This window comes from Anolis sagrei, chromosome 3 (assembly GCF_037176765.1).
Source record: "Anolis sagrei isolate rAnoSag1 chromosome 3, rAnoSag1.mat, whole genome shotgun sequence".
Taxonomy (NCBI): Eukaryota; Metazoa; Chordata; class Lepidosauria; order Squamata; family Dactyloidae; genus Anolis; species Anolis sagrei.
Window position 1 is genome coordinate 102,562,660 of NC_090023.1, and position 20,040 is coordinate 102,582,699.

At 39.2% G+C, this 20,040-nt stretch overlaps 1 protein-coding gene across 4 annotated transcripts in view; it reads right to left on the reverse strand.

Moving 5' to 3' along the window:
* Nucleotides 1–20,040, reverse strand: part of TSGA10 (testis specific 10) — a 112,543-nt gene that overhangs the window by 32,598 nt on the left and 59,905 nt on the right. For 3 of the 4 annotated variants that reach the window (XM_067466826.1, XM_067466827.1, XM_067466824.1), the window contains 5 exons: nucleotides 7,453–7,529; nucleotides 5,558–5,726; nucleotides 3,634–3,769; nucleotides 2,523–2,684; nucleotides 1,111–1,179 (listed from right to left, as the gene is read on the reverse strand). In XM_067466826.1, the coding sequence (XP_067322927.1) occupies nucleotides 1,111–1,179; nucleotides 2,523–2,684; nucleotides 3,634–3,769; nucleotides 5,558–5,726; nucleotides 7,453–7,529 (613 nt within the window). The remainder of the gene's footprint in view (nucleotides 1–1,110; nucleotides 1,180–2,522; nucleotides 2,685–3,633; nucleotides 3,770–5,557; nucleotides 5,727–7,452; nucleotides 7,530–20,040) is intronic. The other variant, XM_067466825.1, reaches the window with a different exon arrangement.

Sequence of the window (20,040 nt, forward strand, 5' to 3'; positions counted from 1 at the left end):
ACTTTTAGTCTGCCAGTTTGGGACGAATATTGACAACTGCAGAGACAACAATGCCTCCCTTTGCACTTTAGCCTTGAATAGGAATAAATAAATGGCTTTCTTTCAATCAGGAGCACATACAACCAAGTGACAGCACATACAATTGAGGCATGAATCAATTGTAATCCACTGCGTGCATCGCCAATTGAAGCAATAGTGTTGCCCACTCTACTCTCTTCTCTATACATTTGTTTATGTGTCTGCCACGGCTCCAAAGGTGATGCAAAACAGACAAAAACATTATTTTGAAAACAAATTAAGATACATTTTAAAGGGTTTTATGAAGTCACAAAAAATTCCAAACGATCCACAATATCAATCTTAAAACTGATTTTAAGGATCAAAGGCCACATGGGCAAATGTCATTGGCAATTGAATTGTTTTCCTCACTTTGACTGGTTGAAACATGATCTAGATCAGTGGTTCCCAACTTGTGGATCCCCAGCTGTTTTGGCCTTCAACTTCCAGAAATCTTAACATTTGGTAAACTGGCTGGGATTTCTGGGAGTTGTAGGTCAAAACACCTGGGGACCCCCAGGTTGAGAACCACTGATCTAGAACATAATGTTTATGACCTGGTTTGAAGTGGGTTTTCATGTATAATCAGCAGAAAGACATTTGAAAGCCTGAGGCCCCTTTTACAGATTATCTGCTTTGAACTAGATTATATGGCAGTGCAGACTCTTATAATCCAATTCAAAGCAGATAATGTGGATTATTTGCTTTGATAATCTGGATTATGTAACATCGTAGAAGGGGGCTGAAAGTACCCTAGCTAATACTACATTGGATGCATCTGCACTGAAAATTCATATCTCTCTTCCATCTATTTCTGAAGACCAAATTCAGAAGTATTTGACACAAAGTAGCATGGTAATTTATGGCATATCAATGAAATTTCCATAACCTATACTATGATTAACTGTAGCTTTCAATTTATATGTCCTTGCCAAGGAAGATTCAAGCCCCTCCCTGCCCCACCTGGGAATGCAATAATCCAGTTGTCATTGGACTGTGCCTGTGCTGAGCATTGTTTCCCTTTGTAGAATATAGAAACATGATTAAAGTTACCTGTTCTTCTTCTTCGCTGCCTGTTCCAGCTAAACTCAAAGAGCTAAGATGCTTGTGAGAGTCAGAAAACTGTGGAGTGGAATGGGGAAAAGATTCAGTGACAGATGGAGAATGAAATGGGTGTAACACACAAAGATTACATGAGTTATACATAACACCAAACAGGCTACAGAAAATGTAGGCTACAATTAAGAAACTCCATGGTATTCTATGAATTAGTAGGAATCTTAGAAATATAAAGAGAGAAAGAGAATTTGATTTTTTTCAGAGAAAGTTGCCTATACATCCAATACTAAGGAAGAGAAAGTTGCCCAGTGATTGAGAACAGGCATCATTTGTTTTGAGATCACTTCTGTACTTGTTTTCATAGTCTTCTGCTACTGGTGAAATAGCTCAGTTTTTTAAAATGGCGATGAACTGACACTTGAAAAATCTATCTCCAACTTATTTCTAGAACTTCTCATCCCTATAGTCACATCTATTTCTGTGCATTCTCCAAAATGATTTGTGTTTGGCAATGCAGGCAGGCTCTCATGTGTTCCTTCCAAATTGATTTATTCATTATATGTCACTGACATTTTTTATCTTTTTATTCCTTTTGCTCTACTCCTTTTCCCGACATCATCATCATTACAACAACACTGTAATATAAAAGAGAGAGTAGAACTGTACCAACACACCCAATTGAATGGAACAGCTAGAACCTCAAGTTTATGTCCAAAATTGAACCATTATATGATCATTCCTCCACATCCACTGGGGTAAGGGACACAGGAGCCCCATCAAAGTTAAATAAAAACACAAAGGAATATTTTTTTTAACCTGAGAGAGTATCTGTTTAGAAATTTCTATGTCTTTCAGTCTGATTCCATGATTGACATCGGCTGGAATAGTGGTTCTCAACGTGTGGGTCCTCAAAGGTTTTGGCCTACAACTCTCAGAAATCCCAGCCAGTTCACCAGCTGTTAGGATTTCTGGAAGTTGAAGGCCAAAACATCTGGGGGCCCACAGGTTGAGAACCACTGTGCTGGAGGCTCACCACAGAATTGCATTGGGGGACCTGAGGATTCCTACAGAGATGCTCTCTCTAGAAGTCTCTGGGTCCTCCAGCATAGCCAGAGGAAGCTGGCCATAGGTTCACAGTGGAGGACCTAGAGATTCCTAGAACAAACATTTTAATTCAATCTATGAATAATTAAATCCACAAAAGCCAAAACTGAAAATGTGGAGGGAAGCCCGTATTTAATTTTCCAACTTCATTACAAACTTGTGTTTTTCCTTGAAATGACCACTTACTATGAGGTGCAGGTTATTGGAAGATAGTTTCAGTTGATCAACATCATAATACAAAAAACTGTTTTCACTGTACATTCAAAATTATATTCCAAAATGTAATGCCTAAAAGAGGATACCTTTGCTGTGCTAGAATTTAGAATTTCCTGTAACAAAGATGTTTCTGGTGGACTTCTGGGTAATCCATCATCTTCTGAGTTCATCCCAGGGTCATCCACTCTCTTTGAAGGGATTCCAGATGGATATGGGATACCTGGTTTCCAATTCTGCTGGAGTTTCAACTACCATGAGAAAATTTATTTATCTTTTACATGTTTATTTACAGTATGTATCCTCCTGCTTTTCTTTGCAACAAGTATACAACAGCTAAGAACTTCCAAAAATAAAACATGATACAGAATTCTATCTAATTCTAAAATCAGAGAAAAATAATAAGAAAAGAAACACAATGGTGACACAAAGCTTGCACGAATAAATGTGTATTTGGATGGTGCCTACATGACAAGGACAACTACATTTCCACAGGAGGAGAGTTCCACAGATAGGTTGTGATCACTGAGAGGACACTTCCTTGTCTGATCCTCTAACAGGCAACACTGAATAAAAGTCTCAGGGGAAGAACTTCCTCAACGAACCATAAATTCTGAGTAGGTGGATACTGGAGGAGATAATACATTCGACCTATTACTGAACAGCTGGATGATGAAATATATTATTCTTGTCCTTATGAATCAGTAACTAAGTACTAGGTTACATGGGGAAAATGAACCATGAGAAAAACTCAACAATATTTTCCATATTCAAAATTCTCTAATCTCTCCCAGTTTTCCCACAGACATGCCAAATGTCAATATAGGATATGTTTTTTCCACTATGTGTTGTCATTTGTCTGTATCCACAGTATGATTTGATACAGGGCTTGTTGACCTCTGTGACATATCTCTTGGTTCTATCTCCAAAATTCTCAAGAACAGAAATGACTGGATGTCAATCCTAAGCCAGAGACATAGGTCTGATCAGCTTAGTGATGGACAAACAAGTCGAACTTAATCTACAATTTGTTAGTTCACACAACATGCCTGAAAATATGAATATTTAGTCCTTTTAGTATACCCCACTAAAAGTGTAACTCTATGCACTGAGATTGTTTTGAAAAATCCAGAATTACATTCAGGGGGGAAAACTAACACAACTATTCTAGTAGTATATATTATATATTGTTTACATTACCTGCAAAGCTCTAATTCGATCTGAAACATTTTCCTGTGAAAACACCCGGACTGGCCCAGCAGGCTCTTGTGTAGGTTCTGGAATGAAAATGCTGTCATGGGACAGGGCTCTGCTTCCCATAGTGCTTCTGTGTATCCTAGGAAAACATCGAAAGCTAATGAAAAATGTTCATTTTACATTGAACCGCCTTGATAAATGCTTAATACTTAGTGGTGGTAGAACTTGTTGCTATTCTTGTTCTAATCCTATTTCAAATGCTCCATTGAATAACTTGTGTAATGAATTTGAGGAATTCCTGAAGAATGGCCACCCAACAATAACAGCATTCTCACTGAGGCCCCATCTACACTGCCATATAAAATCCAGATTATCTACTTTGAAATGGATTATAGGGCAGTAAAGACTCATATAATCCAGTTCAAAGCAGATAACCTGGATTATTTGATTTGACAATCTGAATTATATGGCAGTGTAGATCCAGCCTGAGTCAATTGTAGGAGCACCTTTTAAAATTATCTTTTCATTCTTCAGATAGCAATCATTTTTTAATTCATACCAATGAACTAAAAGGCATGGTCCAGAATATTATGTGTTACTACTACTAGGAAATCACAGCAGATGCCCAAAAAAAGCAATGGACGAACTAACACATGCACCTGAATTGCTTGCAATTCCTCCTCCAACAACATCTCAGCTGGCCCAAAGAACATCCTTCCCTATACTGAACTGCATTGCTTCTTCACAGAACACATTTTCGGATTGAAAAAGTCCTCTAAACCATTGCTGAGGAAACTGTGAACCTTCAGATGTTGGAGAACTATGAGTGCATCTATGTTGCATTGAGAACATGAGTAGCTTCCAGTTTTGCTTATTTCATCTATGTTTTTGAGAGTAGAGTCCTGCCTTTCCTGAAAACTCCCCTACCAAAAGTTTGCATTTCTACTTTACTATGGCTGTAGCTTTATCTGTCACGAAGGGGTATCTTTAATTGCAGTGGGTTTATATTATCTGTTAATTTTTTAAAAATGGAAACCATATTACAAATACTAAATGAAGAAATGAATGACTGATATTTGTGGAGAGCCTCAGCACACTTTGTGATAAAGTGTGCATGGAGGAGAATTAACACTGTAATTTGGCACCCTCCAGTGGCACCGTTGTGTAATACAGCCTGCCCTTTGAGAAGAATACTTTCTTCTTGCCCTTACAAAATGCAGAGCTGCAGTGCTTGCACAAAAGCCACACCCCTTGTGAACACCACTATCCATAATTACAAATGAGAATATTATGGTTACTCAGTTGTGCCACCTAAGCATCCTGTGCCTGTGTACACATCCTGTTCCAGGAGCAAGGCTCTTGGAAACTGGCATTTCTCTTCACAGATTATACTAGCTAAGTGCTCATTGAAATAGTCACATTTCTTCCTGATAATCCCACTTCACATTCCTCTTACATTTAAAATTTAACGCAGTAGAGAAGAGCTTTGGACTGGCATTGGGAGGTTTTGGTTTGAGTCAAACATATGAAATTCATTATGTGACTTTGGAAGTCACCTTTCATTTTACTCTTAGCCTGAATTTTCTTAGATTTGTTGTGAATGTTAACATAGGGAAGCAGAGGGCCATGTATTTTGCCTTGATCTTACTGTAGAAATATATTTTATGTAAAAAGAAATGTAACACAGGAAATATAATGTCTGGATAAATAAATAATCACTGGTAGGTTGGATCTGGATCTAAACTAGACAACTTGGTGCTGAATTTATTCCCTACCTTGCCCTTACTTGATGGAAATTTACTTGAAGACTTTATTACATTCTCAAAATAGTAAAATGCTCAAATATACAACAAAGGGACTTTGGGGGAAGCAGACCAGAAGAAACAACCTGGCTTTCTATCTTGGTAAAGGCAGTTTCGAGACTTACTCAAGTTCATCTTCAGAATCATAATCCATATGGGTGGCCTGTGACGCTGTGACATCGCTTGCAGACTGACACGGTTTCAGGTTGCCACTTTCTGAAATTGATAGCACCTCCTTCCTTTTCCTCTTCCCAAAGAATTTTTTGATAGATTTAAATTTAGACTTCTTCTTTCCTAAGTGAATACATATAAAATAAATAGTTGTGCTTATTGTAAGTGTTGCCTTTCACAGATGGAGGCACAAATATATGTGGCTATATACTCTCCCTCTCTTTCTGCAAACACACACAGATACACACAGTAGAGGGGGTAATGTCTCCAATTGGCAGGGCATGGGAAAGTTATTCTTGGACTGCAGCTCCTATAATCCACCTGCCCATGTGTTGGACGGGGTTGCACTCCCCCTGAAGACACAGGTTCACAGCCTGGGGTGATCCTAGACTCATCGCTGACCCTGAAAGCCCAGGCGTCAAAGGTGGCCAGGAGCAACTTCACACAGTGAAAACTTTTGTGCCAGCTGCACCCATACCTTGAGACGCCAGACTTGGTCATGGTAGTCCATGCCTTAGTCACATCCCGTTTGGACTACTGCAACACTCTCTACATGGGGCAACCTTTGAAGATAGTTCAGAAGCTTCAAATGGTATAGAGATTGGCAGCCAGGTTGCTAACTGGATCACTGTTCAGGGAGAGAACTACTCCCATGCTGTGCTTCCTGGCTGCCAGTCTGCTTCCGGGCTAAACACAAAGTGCTGGTTATTGCCTTTAAAGCCCTACATGGCCCAGGTCCAGACTATTTGACGAACTGCATCTCCCATTACAGACCAACTCGGACACTGTGATCATCAGAGGAGGCCCTGCTCTTGGTCCCACCCCTGTCCCAAGCATAGTTAGTCGGAACAAGAGAAAGGGCCTTCTCCGTGGCTATCCCCCACCTCTGGAACTCCCTTCCTAAGGAATTAAAGGTGCCCTCCTCCCTCCTTGCCTTCAAGAAACAGCTGAATACATACCTTTGCTCACTGGCTTACAAGGAAGAGGAGGAATAGATGGCAATACTACTATGAGACCTCTGATTAATAGCTGCTTTCCATATCCGTGCCCTGTTCACCCCACCAGCTCAATAGACATCTTTTGCCCCCAAAGAAACTGGGAAATTGACACTTCTGTTTGATGTTTTGTTTCATGCCTGAGATAACACGTTGTGTTTTTCATTTAATTTTAGTTGTTGTCATAATTTGTTTTTATATGTTAGATTGTCAATTTTCATTATTATTGGTGTATTGTTATTATGTTCAGGCATTGAATGTCTGCCTTTTATGTTTGGAACCCACCTGAGTCCCTCCAGGGAGATAGGGTGGAATATTATTATTATTAATAAATAATAATAATAATAATATATTATTATTATTATTATTAAATGTTGCATGTTGGTTACAATTAAATAAAATATTCTGATGAAAATTTGCATTAGTCAAACTTTGGACATGGAGAAAGTTGGCGGACAGATTTGCTAAGAGCTTCTTTTATATCTAATGTTTCATAAAATTACAAGATAACCAAAGTTTCTAATTCTTAAAAGGAATAATTTCCTTGCTCTTATTCTTACTCTTAAGAAAAACTGCTGCTCTCATAGACTGAATGAGGAATGTGAAAACATGAATCAGAAATAAAAAGCTGGTAATACTAATCCACATTCAAGTTCATATATATAAATCATACATCTTAGAAGGAAAAGTTGCTGTATCTAAACTCCATCAATATTCTTAGAATTACATTAGCTTACAGTATGTCTAATTTTTCCATAATTGGTATCTTATAGTAGCCGCATCTGAACATGTTAAACATTAAAGGAACAGAGACAGAAAACACTAAATTAAAATAATTTCTTTTCTTTTTTTACCTGAATTTTCCTCGCCAAATCCTTCATGTTCCTGTAGTTTGGCCTCCATTGTCCTTGCTGAACTCATATGGGAGTCACTGATAAGGAAAATGATAACTATTTGAATGAAAGTATAGCATCACCAATATATTTCTGTAGCCCCTCTGTTAAAACAAAATCCTAAACTACAACAAAGATTTATAAAGCCTTAAGTAATTCATACCTGATGGAATTAATGTAGGATGAGCAGCATTATAGAGAAAATGAAGTTTTTACATTATGCAAAATCCAATTCTACTCCTAATAAAATAAATGCCCACGCCTCAGGATAAACTTGGTACAGTCAAAGTTCTGTCTTCTATGGAAGGAGACGCTCTGCTTAAAGAATCTCGCAGTACCATGTTTTTGTCCGCCAGCCACTGTTCACTGCATTCAGCAAGATCCCTGTCTGATAGTAAAGCATTTGTGCTCCTCTCACTCACTCTCTCCATACGTGTATGTATATGGAATATACCTAGCTAACCTTGCCAAAATATACTGAAGAAATCAAATCCTGTCTGATCTTGGGAGCTAGTGGATGAATACCAGGTGCTGCAGGCCATATTTCAGAGGAAGTAACTGGCAAAGTCACCTCTGAATAGTCCTAGTCTTAAAAATAATCTTATAAAATTCATAGTAATTTTCATGTCAGGCTTCCCTCTGACATGAAGTCCAGTCATGTTCGATTATGGGGTGTGGTGCTCATCTCCATTTCTAAGCCGAAGAGCTGGCATTGTCCATAGACACCTCCAAGGTCATGTGGCCGGCATGATTGCATGGAGCACCATTACCTTCCCACCGGAGGAGTACCTATTGATCTACTCACATTTGCATGTTTTTGAACTGCTAGGTTGGCAGAAGCTGGGGCTGACAGCGGAAGCTCATGCCACTCCCCGGATTCGAACCTGCAACCTTTCGGTCAGCAGCTCAGCGCTTTAACCCACTGCACCACCAGGGGCTCTATAGGGTTGCCATAAAGCAACAGGAGACTTGAAGGTGAACACACACAAACAGAGGGGGAAGAGGAAAATCTCCTTCTGCCATCCTTGTAGTATACACTTGTTTTCACTACATTTACAGCTTCTTCTTTTTTTTTGTCCTATTCTTTGTGTTCCTTGCCATCGTAAATGATGACCAAGAGTTGGGGATAATTCATAACAATAATAATAATAATAATACTTTAATTATACCCCGCCACCATCTCCCCGAAGGGACTCGGGGCGACTTACATGAGGTCAAGTCTATCATATACAAATGCAACAATATATCAACAAACAAGCAAGCAAATAAAACAATATAAATAATACAGTTGGACATATAAGCAATAACACACTGAAGATTTGAAAACATTATGGCCGGGCCAGATGTAGGGTATGTCTAGGCATGGGGTTTTTAAAGAGTGATATATGGGGGGGGGGGGGGGGACAATCCAACGGATACATAAAGTGCTTCAGAGGACATATAGAAGGAAATTGGTCAGATCAAGCATGATTTCCTTCATTCGGGGAAAGCACACTGAAACAGCCATGTTTTCAAGCTCCTCCTAAAGACTGCCAAAGTAGGGGCTTGTCTGATATCTTAAGGTAGTGAGTTCCAGAGTCGGGGAGCCACCATAGAGAAGGCCCTCTCCCTCGTCCCCACCAATTGCACCTGCGAAGGGGGCGGGAGCGAGAGCAGGGCCTCTCCAGATGAATGAAGAGATCGTGTGGGTTCGTAAACAGAAATGCGGTCACGCAGGTAGGCGGGTCCCAAACCGTTCAGAGCTTTGTAGGTAAGAACCTGCACATTGGGACCGGAAGATGAACGGCAGCCAATGGAGCTCCTTAAACAGGGGGGTTTAACTTATCATATTTTTCCTTATCCTACTTCAAATCAGGTGCTTTGGGTTCTGCCTGGAATGGGAAAAACAAATGATATCAAGAGAAATTTGAAGTCCATAACAATTAAGAAATGATCAGAGAATACCAAAATACAGTCCCAGTCCCAATGCTCTATGGTGCTAAGAGCATTTGTGAACATTATTTCAGATCATTGATTCCAATATTTATACCAGGTGTGAGATATCAGAAGACTATAACAGCTGAGCAAACATTGTGCCCATCTTCAAAAATGAGGAAAGGCACCACCAGGAAACTACAGTCCACTTTGCCTGCTGCTGGGCAAAACCCCGCTACAGATTATTAAGCAGATGGTCTGCAAATATTTAGAAATGTGTGCACTGATTACTAAAAGCCAACATGAGTTTATTAAGTACAAGTCATGTCAACCCAACCTTACTTAATGTGTACATCATGGAAACACAGGTGTGATACTAGAGCAGGGAAAAAATCTAAGAACTTTATATTTGGGAGAATTAGGATGGAATGTGCAAATTGTCAAATATGCTTACTTTCTTGGCTTATTATATCAACTTTCTTAGCTTAATCCTCCTAGAAGCCTCTGCAGGTTAGACTGATGCTGTTACATTTATCTAACCTTGACACCTGACTTTCCCCTTTGAAAAACCCTTTTAATTCCCCCACTTCTGCATGCATGCGTTGGAGAGCCAAAAACCTCAGTGAAAAATGAGCCTTTCCTCCTCTTCCTCTCTCTCTCTGCATTGCCTCTTTGCTGTACATAATCTCCTAAAAGAGAGGTAAGAAAAACCTTCAATCCTATATGTGAAAACACCTTCTAACTGTTGTCTATGGAACAATGCTAAGTCCATTGTCGTGTAACTTCCCCCCTTTTTCATTCTGTTTCCGGGGTGTATTAGCTCTTCCTTTTCCTACTTTATTTCGTCCCTTTCTTCTTTTTTGTGTTCCTTCTCTCCAGGTGCATCTGTACACAGTGGAATTTAATACAGTTTGATGCTGCTTTTACTTCGATGGTATCATGGGAATTGTAGCTTTGGTGAGGCACCAGCCAATAATAATAATAATCACCAGCCATTATTATTATTATTATTATTATTATTATTATTATTATTATTACTATTAGGAGCCCCTGGTAGCGCAATGAGTTCAACCTTTGTGCCAGCAGGATTGCTGACTGAAAGGTCGGCAGTTCGAATCCAGGTAGCAGGGTGAGCTCCCATCTGTCAGCAACAGTTTCTCATGCAGAGACATGAGAGACGCCTCCTACAGGTTGGTAAAACATTTAGGCGTCCCCTGGGCAACATCCTTGCAGGCGGGCAATTCTCTCACACCAGAAGTGACTTGCAGTTTCTCAAGTCGCTCCTGACATGAAAAAAAATCTGGCTATGCTTATCATCAACACATGCTTGGCAGGGCTTTGAAATGTAGGGAGGAATTTCTACCAAGCACTTGTTTGATTGCATTCCCTAACCTTTCAGACATGAATAACCAGAAATCAGCATAATCTTTATCAGTTACTTTTAGACATACATAAAAGGCATAGGTTCCATTAATCAGAATACATATCCAGCAGACAAGTGTATCAATACAGTGCATAGCTCAGAGGAGTTTCTAAAACACTGGGAGAACTCAGTGTAGCCCAGAAGAGCCAGCAATGCTGCCCTAAGAGATCTCCAGTGTTGCTTCTTCGGCCTCCCTTCAGTTGGTTGGACATGAGTTGCTCTGTTTGCTTTGGAGTTAACATCTGCAGGTTTTGCCTGCTGCCTATTAAAGCTGTCATTCATTTCTCCCACTGGTGGGTTTATTGCCTCCATAAAAGAACCTGGCTCATTTAACACTACAACTATATCATCATTTCAGCAAACATGTTTACTCACAGCATCTTTTTTTACAAAATGATAAAATGTGTTTAATGCTGTTATGACTACATGGGTGTACAATATATATCCATCCCAACGTATTCCCTGTGGTTAGAGGCACAGGACCCTCGAGAAGGTCAAAATCCACAATTTAAAAAAGTAACTTTTTATTACTGGAGGGAACACCTTTTTAGGAACCACAGAGTCACACTGGATGACCAAGATATTCTTAGGGAAACATTTTATATCAAATTTATGAATAACCAAATCTTCAGAAGCCATAACCACAAATGTAGAGAGATGATTGTATAGCAATCATGCCCAGGGCGTAGTCATTGACTGCTGTGTTGAGATGGACAGAAGCATTCAGTCTCAGGTCCTGTGATGTTCTACATTTTTTTAAGAATGACTTGAATGAAAGCACAGGGGCAAAGCTTGTCAAATTTGCAGATGATAGTAAAGGTAAAGGCTAACAGCAGGAGCTCACCCTGCTCCCAAGATTCGAACCTCCAACCTTTTGGTCAGCGAGTTCAGCAGCTTAGCAATTTAACCCACTGTGCCTCCGGGGGCTCTGGTGCAAATGATACAGAGATGGGGGGAAAAAACAGCGAACACCATAGAAGATAGAATACAATTTTGAAACAATCTTGACAGGCTGGAATATTAGGCAAAACAAATAAGATGGAATTAATAAGTGATAAAAAGTAAATCTCAAATTGAAATACAACAACAATAACAAATGTCACATGAGTGGAAACTTGTTTGGGAAGCTAAACATGGGAAAAGAAACTTGATGCCTTAGTGAATTGCAAGCCAAATGTGAGCCAGCACTGCAATGCAATTTCTAAAAATGCAAGTGCAAACTTGGCCTATGTAAACATGAGCAAAGTGTCCAGATCGGGAGAATGAAGCAGTGAGTAATAATAATAGTAACAGAAGAATAAGCTATTACAGAAAGTAGCTGATTTTGTTTTACTGGAGGTACCCAAGAATAGAGACTTCATGGCCTTCAATCTGGAGTGATTTAGTTTTATTTAAGTCTGCATTTTGAACTGTGGTGTTGGAGGAAAATTCTGAGAGTGCCATGGACCGCAAGAAGATCCAACCAGTCCATACTTCAGGAAATAAAGCCCAACTACTCACTGGAAGGAAGGATATTAGAGGCAAAGATGAAGTACTTTGGCCACATAATGAGAAGCCAGGAAAGCTTAGTAAAGACAATGATGCTGGGGGAAATGGAAGGAAAAAGGAAGAGGGGCCGATCAAAGGCAAGATGGATCGATGGTATCCTTGAAGTGACTGGCTTGACTCTGAAGGAGCTGGGGGTGGCCACGGCTGGCAGGGAGCTCTGGCGTGGGCTGGTCCATGAGGTCACCAAGAGTCGAAAGCAACTAAACAGATAAACAACAACAGGTCTGCATGGCCTTCATTCAGCTTTGGTTTGGTCAACATGAAATCAAAAATATCTTATCACTTCATTGAATCCCTGTTGTCTCCTGATTCCAGTAGTCACTTCCATATCAATAGGACACTAAATCAATCAGTTTTGTATAACCTTTAAGAGCTACGATCATACTGGCAGAAAACTGGTATTTTAAGATTGTGAAAATTGTATTATGTGGGATTGTTTCATGTTATTCCTTCACTCCAAGTTGCCAGCGTTCAGTACGTTATGTATTTGGTTATTTAAATAGCATGGCTTTAAAATGTTTCGAAGGGTACATACTTTAGTTTTGCTTTAGCAAGTTATACATTTGTATAGTCCATATCCAGCTTCTTGATTTAATCAAAAACTTACCAGCTGAGATCACATAAAGCTTACCTTATCTTTTATGAATTAATGCAACAAAAGGTCAGTAGTTGCTAAGTTATGGAAACACACTGTAGCTGGGGCATTAGGTATGCTCTCATTTTAATGACTCAAGATCATAATTAAGTCTTCCATATGTATACTCCTTCTACAGAAAAGGGATTTGTTTACTTAGTTTTATTATGTGCTATAAATGATTCAAAGCAGGCAACAATGGTAATAAACTGGCTCCTGAAGTCTGCCGTAAAGCAGGATGCTGAAGACTATAATGTGTACTCTATGTGGTATAATGTGGAATAGTGATCAGAGCGTTGGACTGAGATATCGGAGATCTAGGATAAAATCCCTGGTGAGGCATGACATCAAACTGCGTCATCTTATCTTTCTCATCCTTGCTCAGCCAGGCATATTTTACAAACTTGGAGGAGAAGGAAGTGGAGAGACAAAGTGTTGTGCAATGTGCATGTTACCTTGAGCACACTGGAGGGAAGACAGGATATAAATGTAACAAATAATAAAAAATAGATGAAGCTGCTTGCTCTCTTAATTAGAGCCAAGAGATCAAAAGTAGGCCAAGTATTTGCATGCTGCCTTCCCCTTAATTCCCACCAGTTTCTCTACAATCTACATCTTTCTAATGGCTAAGTTTCGTGTAAGTTAAAAAATGTACTGCTCTTTAGCTATTTTCCATGTAATCCTAGTTTGCAAACCTGATTCAAAATCTGGATTCAAAACTTAACTATTATATGCTTTAATCCAAGGCCACTCTTAATAGCCATTTTACCAAGGAAATACATGGATAGAAAAATACAGGAAGTGAGTTTTGCTGAATTGACATATCATAGAATCATGATATGTCTATTGGAAGAGACCTCATGGGCCATCCAGTCCAACCCTCTGCCAAGAAGCAGGAAAATCACATTCAAAGCACATTAATGATGCCTCTTCCATGGCTATGAAACTGAAGTTTGTACCAGCTCAATTTCCACCGCTTTCCCCATAATAAAGGGGAGGTCCTGCCTTAATTGGCTTATATAAATATTTTCTTCAAACTGACAACAGCAGAAGCATTTCCCTTATTCCAAAATTATCACAGAGCTATACTCCATCAAAACCAAAAGTCTTATCAAATCAAACCCCAGAAAGTAGACACCTTAAAAATGGATTTATCCTTAATTTTAATTTATGTGAAAGTGTTAAGTCAAAATCTTTTGGTATGATCAGGAATAGTGATAACACTGGCCAACACAAATTTTGTGTTACCTTGCTGGCTTTTTATGTGTTGAAAAAGTAATATATAATTATCTTACATAGTGGAAACCCACTGAGTGGCCTACACTTTCTGCCTCATAGGGAGGCAAAGGCAAGCCCCCTCTGAAGAAATCTTGCCAAGAAAACCCCATGATAGGTTTGTTTCAAGAAGTAACTTAAAGGCACACAATAATAATCTTAAAACACTGTGTTTCTTTTATGAACTCTTTTGAAGAAAGGCCTCATTCCCCTTTTCTTAAGTGTTGAATATTTAATTCATTATGGATGCATGTTGTGTTTGATGTTCAATTTTTTTTTAGAAACTAACTTCCTTATACCACTCCATAATTATGAAGAGTACAGTGTTCCCTCACTACTTCGCAGTTTGCTTTTTGCAGACTTGCTATTTCGTGGGTTTTTGCCTCCCAGTTTATGAATGGTTGCCATTGCCCAGAGCGGTGTTCTAACCCTGCCTCCTGGCAAGAATGAAGTGTGGAAGGGGAGAGGCAGCCAATCAAGAGAGATTGCAAAGCAAAGCAGAGATAGCTAACAAAAAAAATAAATAAATAAAAGGTGCACGGTGCCTTTAAATCTCTCCTCACTTCTGCCTCTCCTTCGGAACGTGATATACGTATATAGCATCCCTAATTCACGGATTTTCACAGAAGACAGATAGATCTTTGGATTGATCCACATCAATATTAAAATCACCCATAAAAAGTCTTGTAATATCATCTGAAGAGAAAGTCAACCAAGAATTAAAATCAGAAATAAAAGTTGAAAATGGACCAGGTGAATGTTAAATTATTGTAATCTGAGGTAAACAGAGTCTCGCAGCATAAGAGAAACAGTGTGTTGGTGGAAAGTTAACAAAGTAGAGACTGGCATGAACTAGATAGAAGATCCTCTGTGCCGCCATCCTCATGAGAAAAAGAGAGTTCTATTGAAGTAGCAGGATCATCGGCAGGAAGCCAGGTTTCAGTGAGAGCAAGAAGGTGAAAAGGTGAAGAAGAGAAATAAATCAAGATGAGTAGAAACTTTAGGCCCAACCATTCCATGAAGAGAAAGAAAAGGGAAACTTGGAAGAAAGGGGACAAGAGATAGATATCAGGTTAAAAGAAATATTAGAAGCAGGAATGATAACAAAAAGAGAGGAAATTTTAAGAGATATCAATAAAAGGATAATTTTAACCAAAAAGAAAAGGGAAACAGATAAGTTACAATTGGAACACTGAGATCACTATGAATGAAAGCTGGATTCTCAGTTTGCTGACAAATAGCTCTCCTTAGATTTTCTTTGCAGAAGATGTTGGAAGGGCCCTGGCTTTATTTTTTACCTCCAGGGCATAGATATGACACAGTTTGTTGTGGGAAGGAAGTACTGGGTCAATGTCTGCCAAGAAGCTGTTGGAAGGTAGTCAGTAGGCCACAGAAGATATAACTCTCTGCAGAGGCAGTAACAACAGCAACTGGTTGACTTGGAACTCATCTACACTGACCATATAATCCAGTTTGAAGCTAACTCCAAAGTAGATAGATAATACATGACACCAGATATGCTGCAACACACATTAAAGAGAAAAAAAAAACACATCAAGGGGAAAGTCTGAGATAACCCCCCCCCCCGCTTAATGCGCATCAGCAACCCTAAATGTAAAACACATCTCACAGCAGCATAAGCTCTACAGAATGTATATACCTACCAGCATGAAATGTGGATGGGGGGCTGCTGAAGAAAGTACAGCTGGTCAGCAAGGGACCAACTGACACCCAGAGATAGGTAATTTATCATCTCCATTGCTAACTATCACTTTCCCTTCTTGTTTATACCTCATATGCCTCCAGGGCACTAGGGTGCATTTAATCTGAAAACAGGGGGTGGGGGGACAGCTCTGGCAGCTGTCGAGCCATGGGATCCCAAACTGGTTCAAGGCCACCTTCTGTGGTCAATCTTCCTGGTCTCAACCCTGTTCCAAAAAAATCAGTTTAATAATCTGCACAGTAAAACCAATTTCTGCCTAAGTGGTCAGTGTAGATGAACCCCTAGCTTACACAACGAAGACCCTCACTTGAAGGAGTTGCTCAGAAATGATGGGCAGCAGGAGCATGTGAAGGTCCCAATGGAGCAGCACTCCACATAGTACGCCTCACTTCGTTGAATGGCCTGTTCAGAATGACTGCTTGGATAGATCTCGGGACCAAGTGGCATTTTTGAGAGAGCCTCTCCAGACAACCTTAAACTCTCAATGGGGCTATAAAGGAGAAAGTGGTCTTCACGGTAATCTGGAGCACAAAGGTATAATCCCAAATTACTGCCTTCACCATGTTATTTCCAATAGCTCAGCTAATAATATCCAGGCCTGTGTTGACCCTGGGACTAGGAAGTGATTCAGTATCTCAGTCAGGCTATCTGTCTTCAAAATATTTAAGACAGCCACAGCTATGGTTTATTTTCTATAGACAAGGGCAGCTATTAATATGTAGAAATGTCAATTTCAAGCACCAGGTTACTAAATAACTACTGGGTTTGCCATTTTAACCTGAAGAGACATTTGGTATATCATATCTTTAATCCAAAGCGTTATCATTGGAAAACATTGATTTCCCTGAGTGAGTTTGGTACCTAAGTAGCAGATGAAAGGTAGAACTAGAACTACTAGTAGATCTCTGGGTAATCTGTAATAGGCTGTCAAAAGACTTCTGACTGCCATTTTTAAAATCACATCTGAAACAAATAGCCAATATACTTGTGCTACTCCAAGTGGTAGCCCCTGGACTATTGGCGTTGAGGGGCTGCAGGCTCTTGACAAGGTTATAGGAAAGAAACAACTGTAGTAGTGGCCATACATATAGTGTCAAGTCCCTAGCATACTAGATAAAAATAATTTCCAATCCTCCAACATCAAATCATTTGAGAAAGAATGCTCTAAATGTTATTGTTAAATAAAGAAAAAATTAAAATATCATGGATGGACTAAACAGGAGCTTTAAAAAATTGTGGAAGAACAGTGAGTTCAGCTGTTTTCAGAACAAACTACTAGGAAAGTTGCACTCAGAACAAACTCCTTTTTTGCTGCCTTTTGTATGAGGAATCAACTAACTCAGTAGTTCTCAACTGATGTTTTGGCTTTCAACTTCCAGAAATCCTAACAGCTAGTAAACTGGCTGGGATTTCTGGGAGTTGTAGGTCAAAACACCTGGAGACCCACAGGTTGAGAACCACTGGCCTAGAGGATTTCAGGGTTCAAATAAAAATTATCCAGCGAACTTGGCGTCTGTCTATCCACCTTTGCTGTAGGGTTAACATGAGGAAGTCTATCCAAGTCTGACCCCTTTAAGAACAAGCAGAGATGTGTACAAAATAAGAAGTCTTCTGGGAGCAGCCAGACCCAGTCAGCTCATACAACAAGCAATGAGAAAGTGCCATAGGCACCCACTTGACTCCATTAATGACAAGGAAACCCAATCCATGCTTCCATTTGCTGATATTTTAAAAGTGCTATTATTTAGAGCAGGGTGGGAATCATGTGGCCTTCCAGATGTTGAACTACAGCATTCCTCAGTATTGCTAGAGCTGCTAGGAGTTGCAATTCAGTAGCATCCAAAAAGTAGAGAATTTCCCATTCTCAACACTGAAGCTGTAACTATATCCATATAACATTTTAAACAGATTTTGTGACCACTAGAAAGCCTATGCTGCCTCCCTATAATTTTTTTTATAAGCCCATAAATATAGACATGTACAGCTATGTAATTTCCCCATGGTACTGAACTTTTTACACTTATAACAGCGAAGTTTACCTCATACAGAAAGGTTAATGTACTACCTCTGGGCTGTATATCACGGTATTTCTCCTGATGAGGCTAAGAAATAGCATGTTTTCAACAATCATCTGTATACGAACTCATTTTAAGGAATCAACCCAAAAACAAATAAAGTAGTCAGGATTTAATTAATGTTTGGTATTAATTGATATGCTAGAAGTAGCAAACATAAGAAAACTTAAATAGTAATTAGTTAACACAATATATTTTTCATTTATCATAAATTAAATAAATGAACTGACACTAACAAGCAACTCAAAATATTCTAAGAAGGCCAGAAATCCATGCAGATATCAGTGCAACAACCACTACAGACTTGCAAAAAATATGTATATTACTAGATCCTTACTGTACTTTCTATGAAGGGCATTAAAAAATTCAACTGCTCCCAAACACTCATTGAATTTTCATTACATAAAATAAAATAAATCAACCACAAAAAAGAGAGTAAATGCTGTTTTCTGTATAATATAAACTAGCTAAAGTGATAGAACACCTGGCAAAACTAAGCACAGCAGAGCATGTTTGCACTGCTTCGTGTTGTTTGTCACGGTAACCAAGAAACCCATTCAAACATTTAAAAGTTACCCTTCAGTTAGAGAAATTAGGAACATTCCCCCCCCCCCTCTCGCCTCTTACCTGCATTCATATTTGCTTTGCCAGATTCAGCAAAACAAGAAGAGTCACATGCATTTGGAGGGAGGAAAAAGCTAATTTCGCCAAATAGCTAAGCAGTAAATAAAAGCAAGTTGCTGGTGCTTACGATTCACAAGAAAGGATTCTGAAGTAACGTTGATTACATCTGATTTGAGAGGCACGGCCCTCTTCTTATATACCATCAGGCATCACGCTATGCTACTGTGCTTCTTCTCAAGCGTATGCACAACGCTGCCTTAGGCCTTGCAGATGATCCCAGTATCTGCCTCTGAATTATTTCACTCAAAGGAGAAAACACCATATCCTGAGTTGCTAGGAAACAGAAAGGGAGTTCCTGACCTGAATTCTTAGTAGAGTTCGATGTTGCCCAGGCAGCTAAGGTCTTCCCCAGTTCCTTGGAAATACTGACTGCATAAACCTGCATGTTTATCATCAAAATATGTGAAATCCTCAAAAGCCACAGAAACTTGTTAACTTCCTTTGTGCAAATAGAGAAACACTTACTATTTAGGTCATCATTATAGTCATTTAATGAAATACTTTAAAAAATCCTAGATAAAATGTATTCATTTCCGGGAAGTGTAGCTAATGCTGAACTTATAAGAAAAGATGTCAGTGTGGTTTATGTGTATGTTGTAATCTTATCTTTCCTTGGACCCAAAATCTCCTCTGGGAGACTGGAAAACCTCAAGAGTGTTTATTTTTGTATTATTTTGTGCTAGTGAATGCTAAGAGAAGAAAGGCTGCAAACCCCAATGCTGTTTTGAGTGTCACATAAGATTTAGCCCTAGAAGTTTGCTTTTGTCGTGCTGTGTTATGTTTGTGCTTCAGAAAGAACAGCGTCTCTTTGCATTAATGGCAACTACTTTTAATAGAATCTGTTCTGCCTACTGTCCAAGTGCCTTGAAAAAGAATTTACACACACACACACACACTTACTTTGACTTAAATCAACTTGTTATTAAAATGGATTTAATCAACATTTTTGCCTCTTGATGTATATAAGATACCTAACTTTGGGAAGGGGCAAAATTTCATTATTGTGGTATGAATGGGAAATGGACAAAAACAATCTAGCACTTTATGATAGTCCAAGTATTCACTCCCAAAGAAGTTTTGGTGCAATCCATTGCCTCCAGAACTTCCCTGAATATGTGCAGTTCCCATGCCGTGTGATCTCAGATCAAACACCTTTTATTGAAATACCTCAAAGTTTGTTAGCATATCTAAATGAAAAGTGTAATGAAGGGCAAGGAGTTATCCAACAAGTCCTGGATAAAGTTCTGCAGACATACCAAGCAAGGTTGGGTTA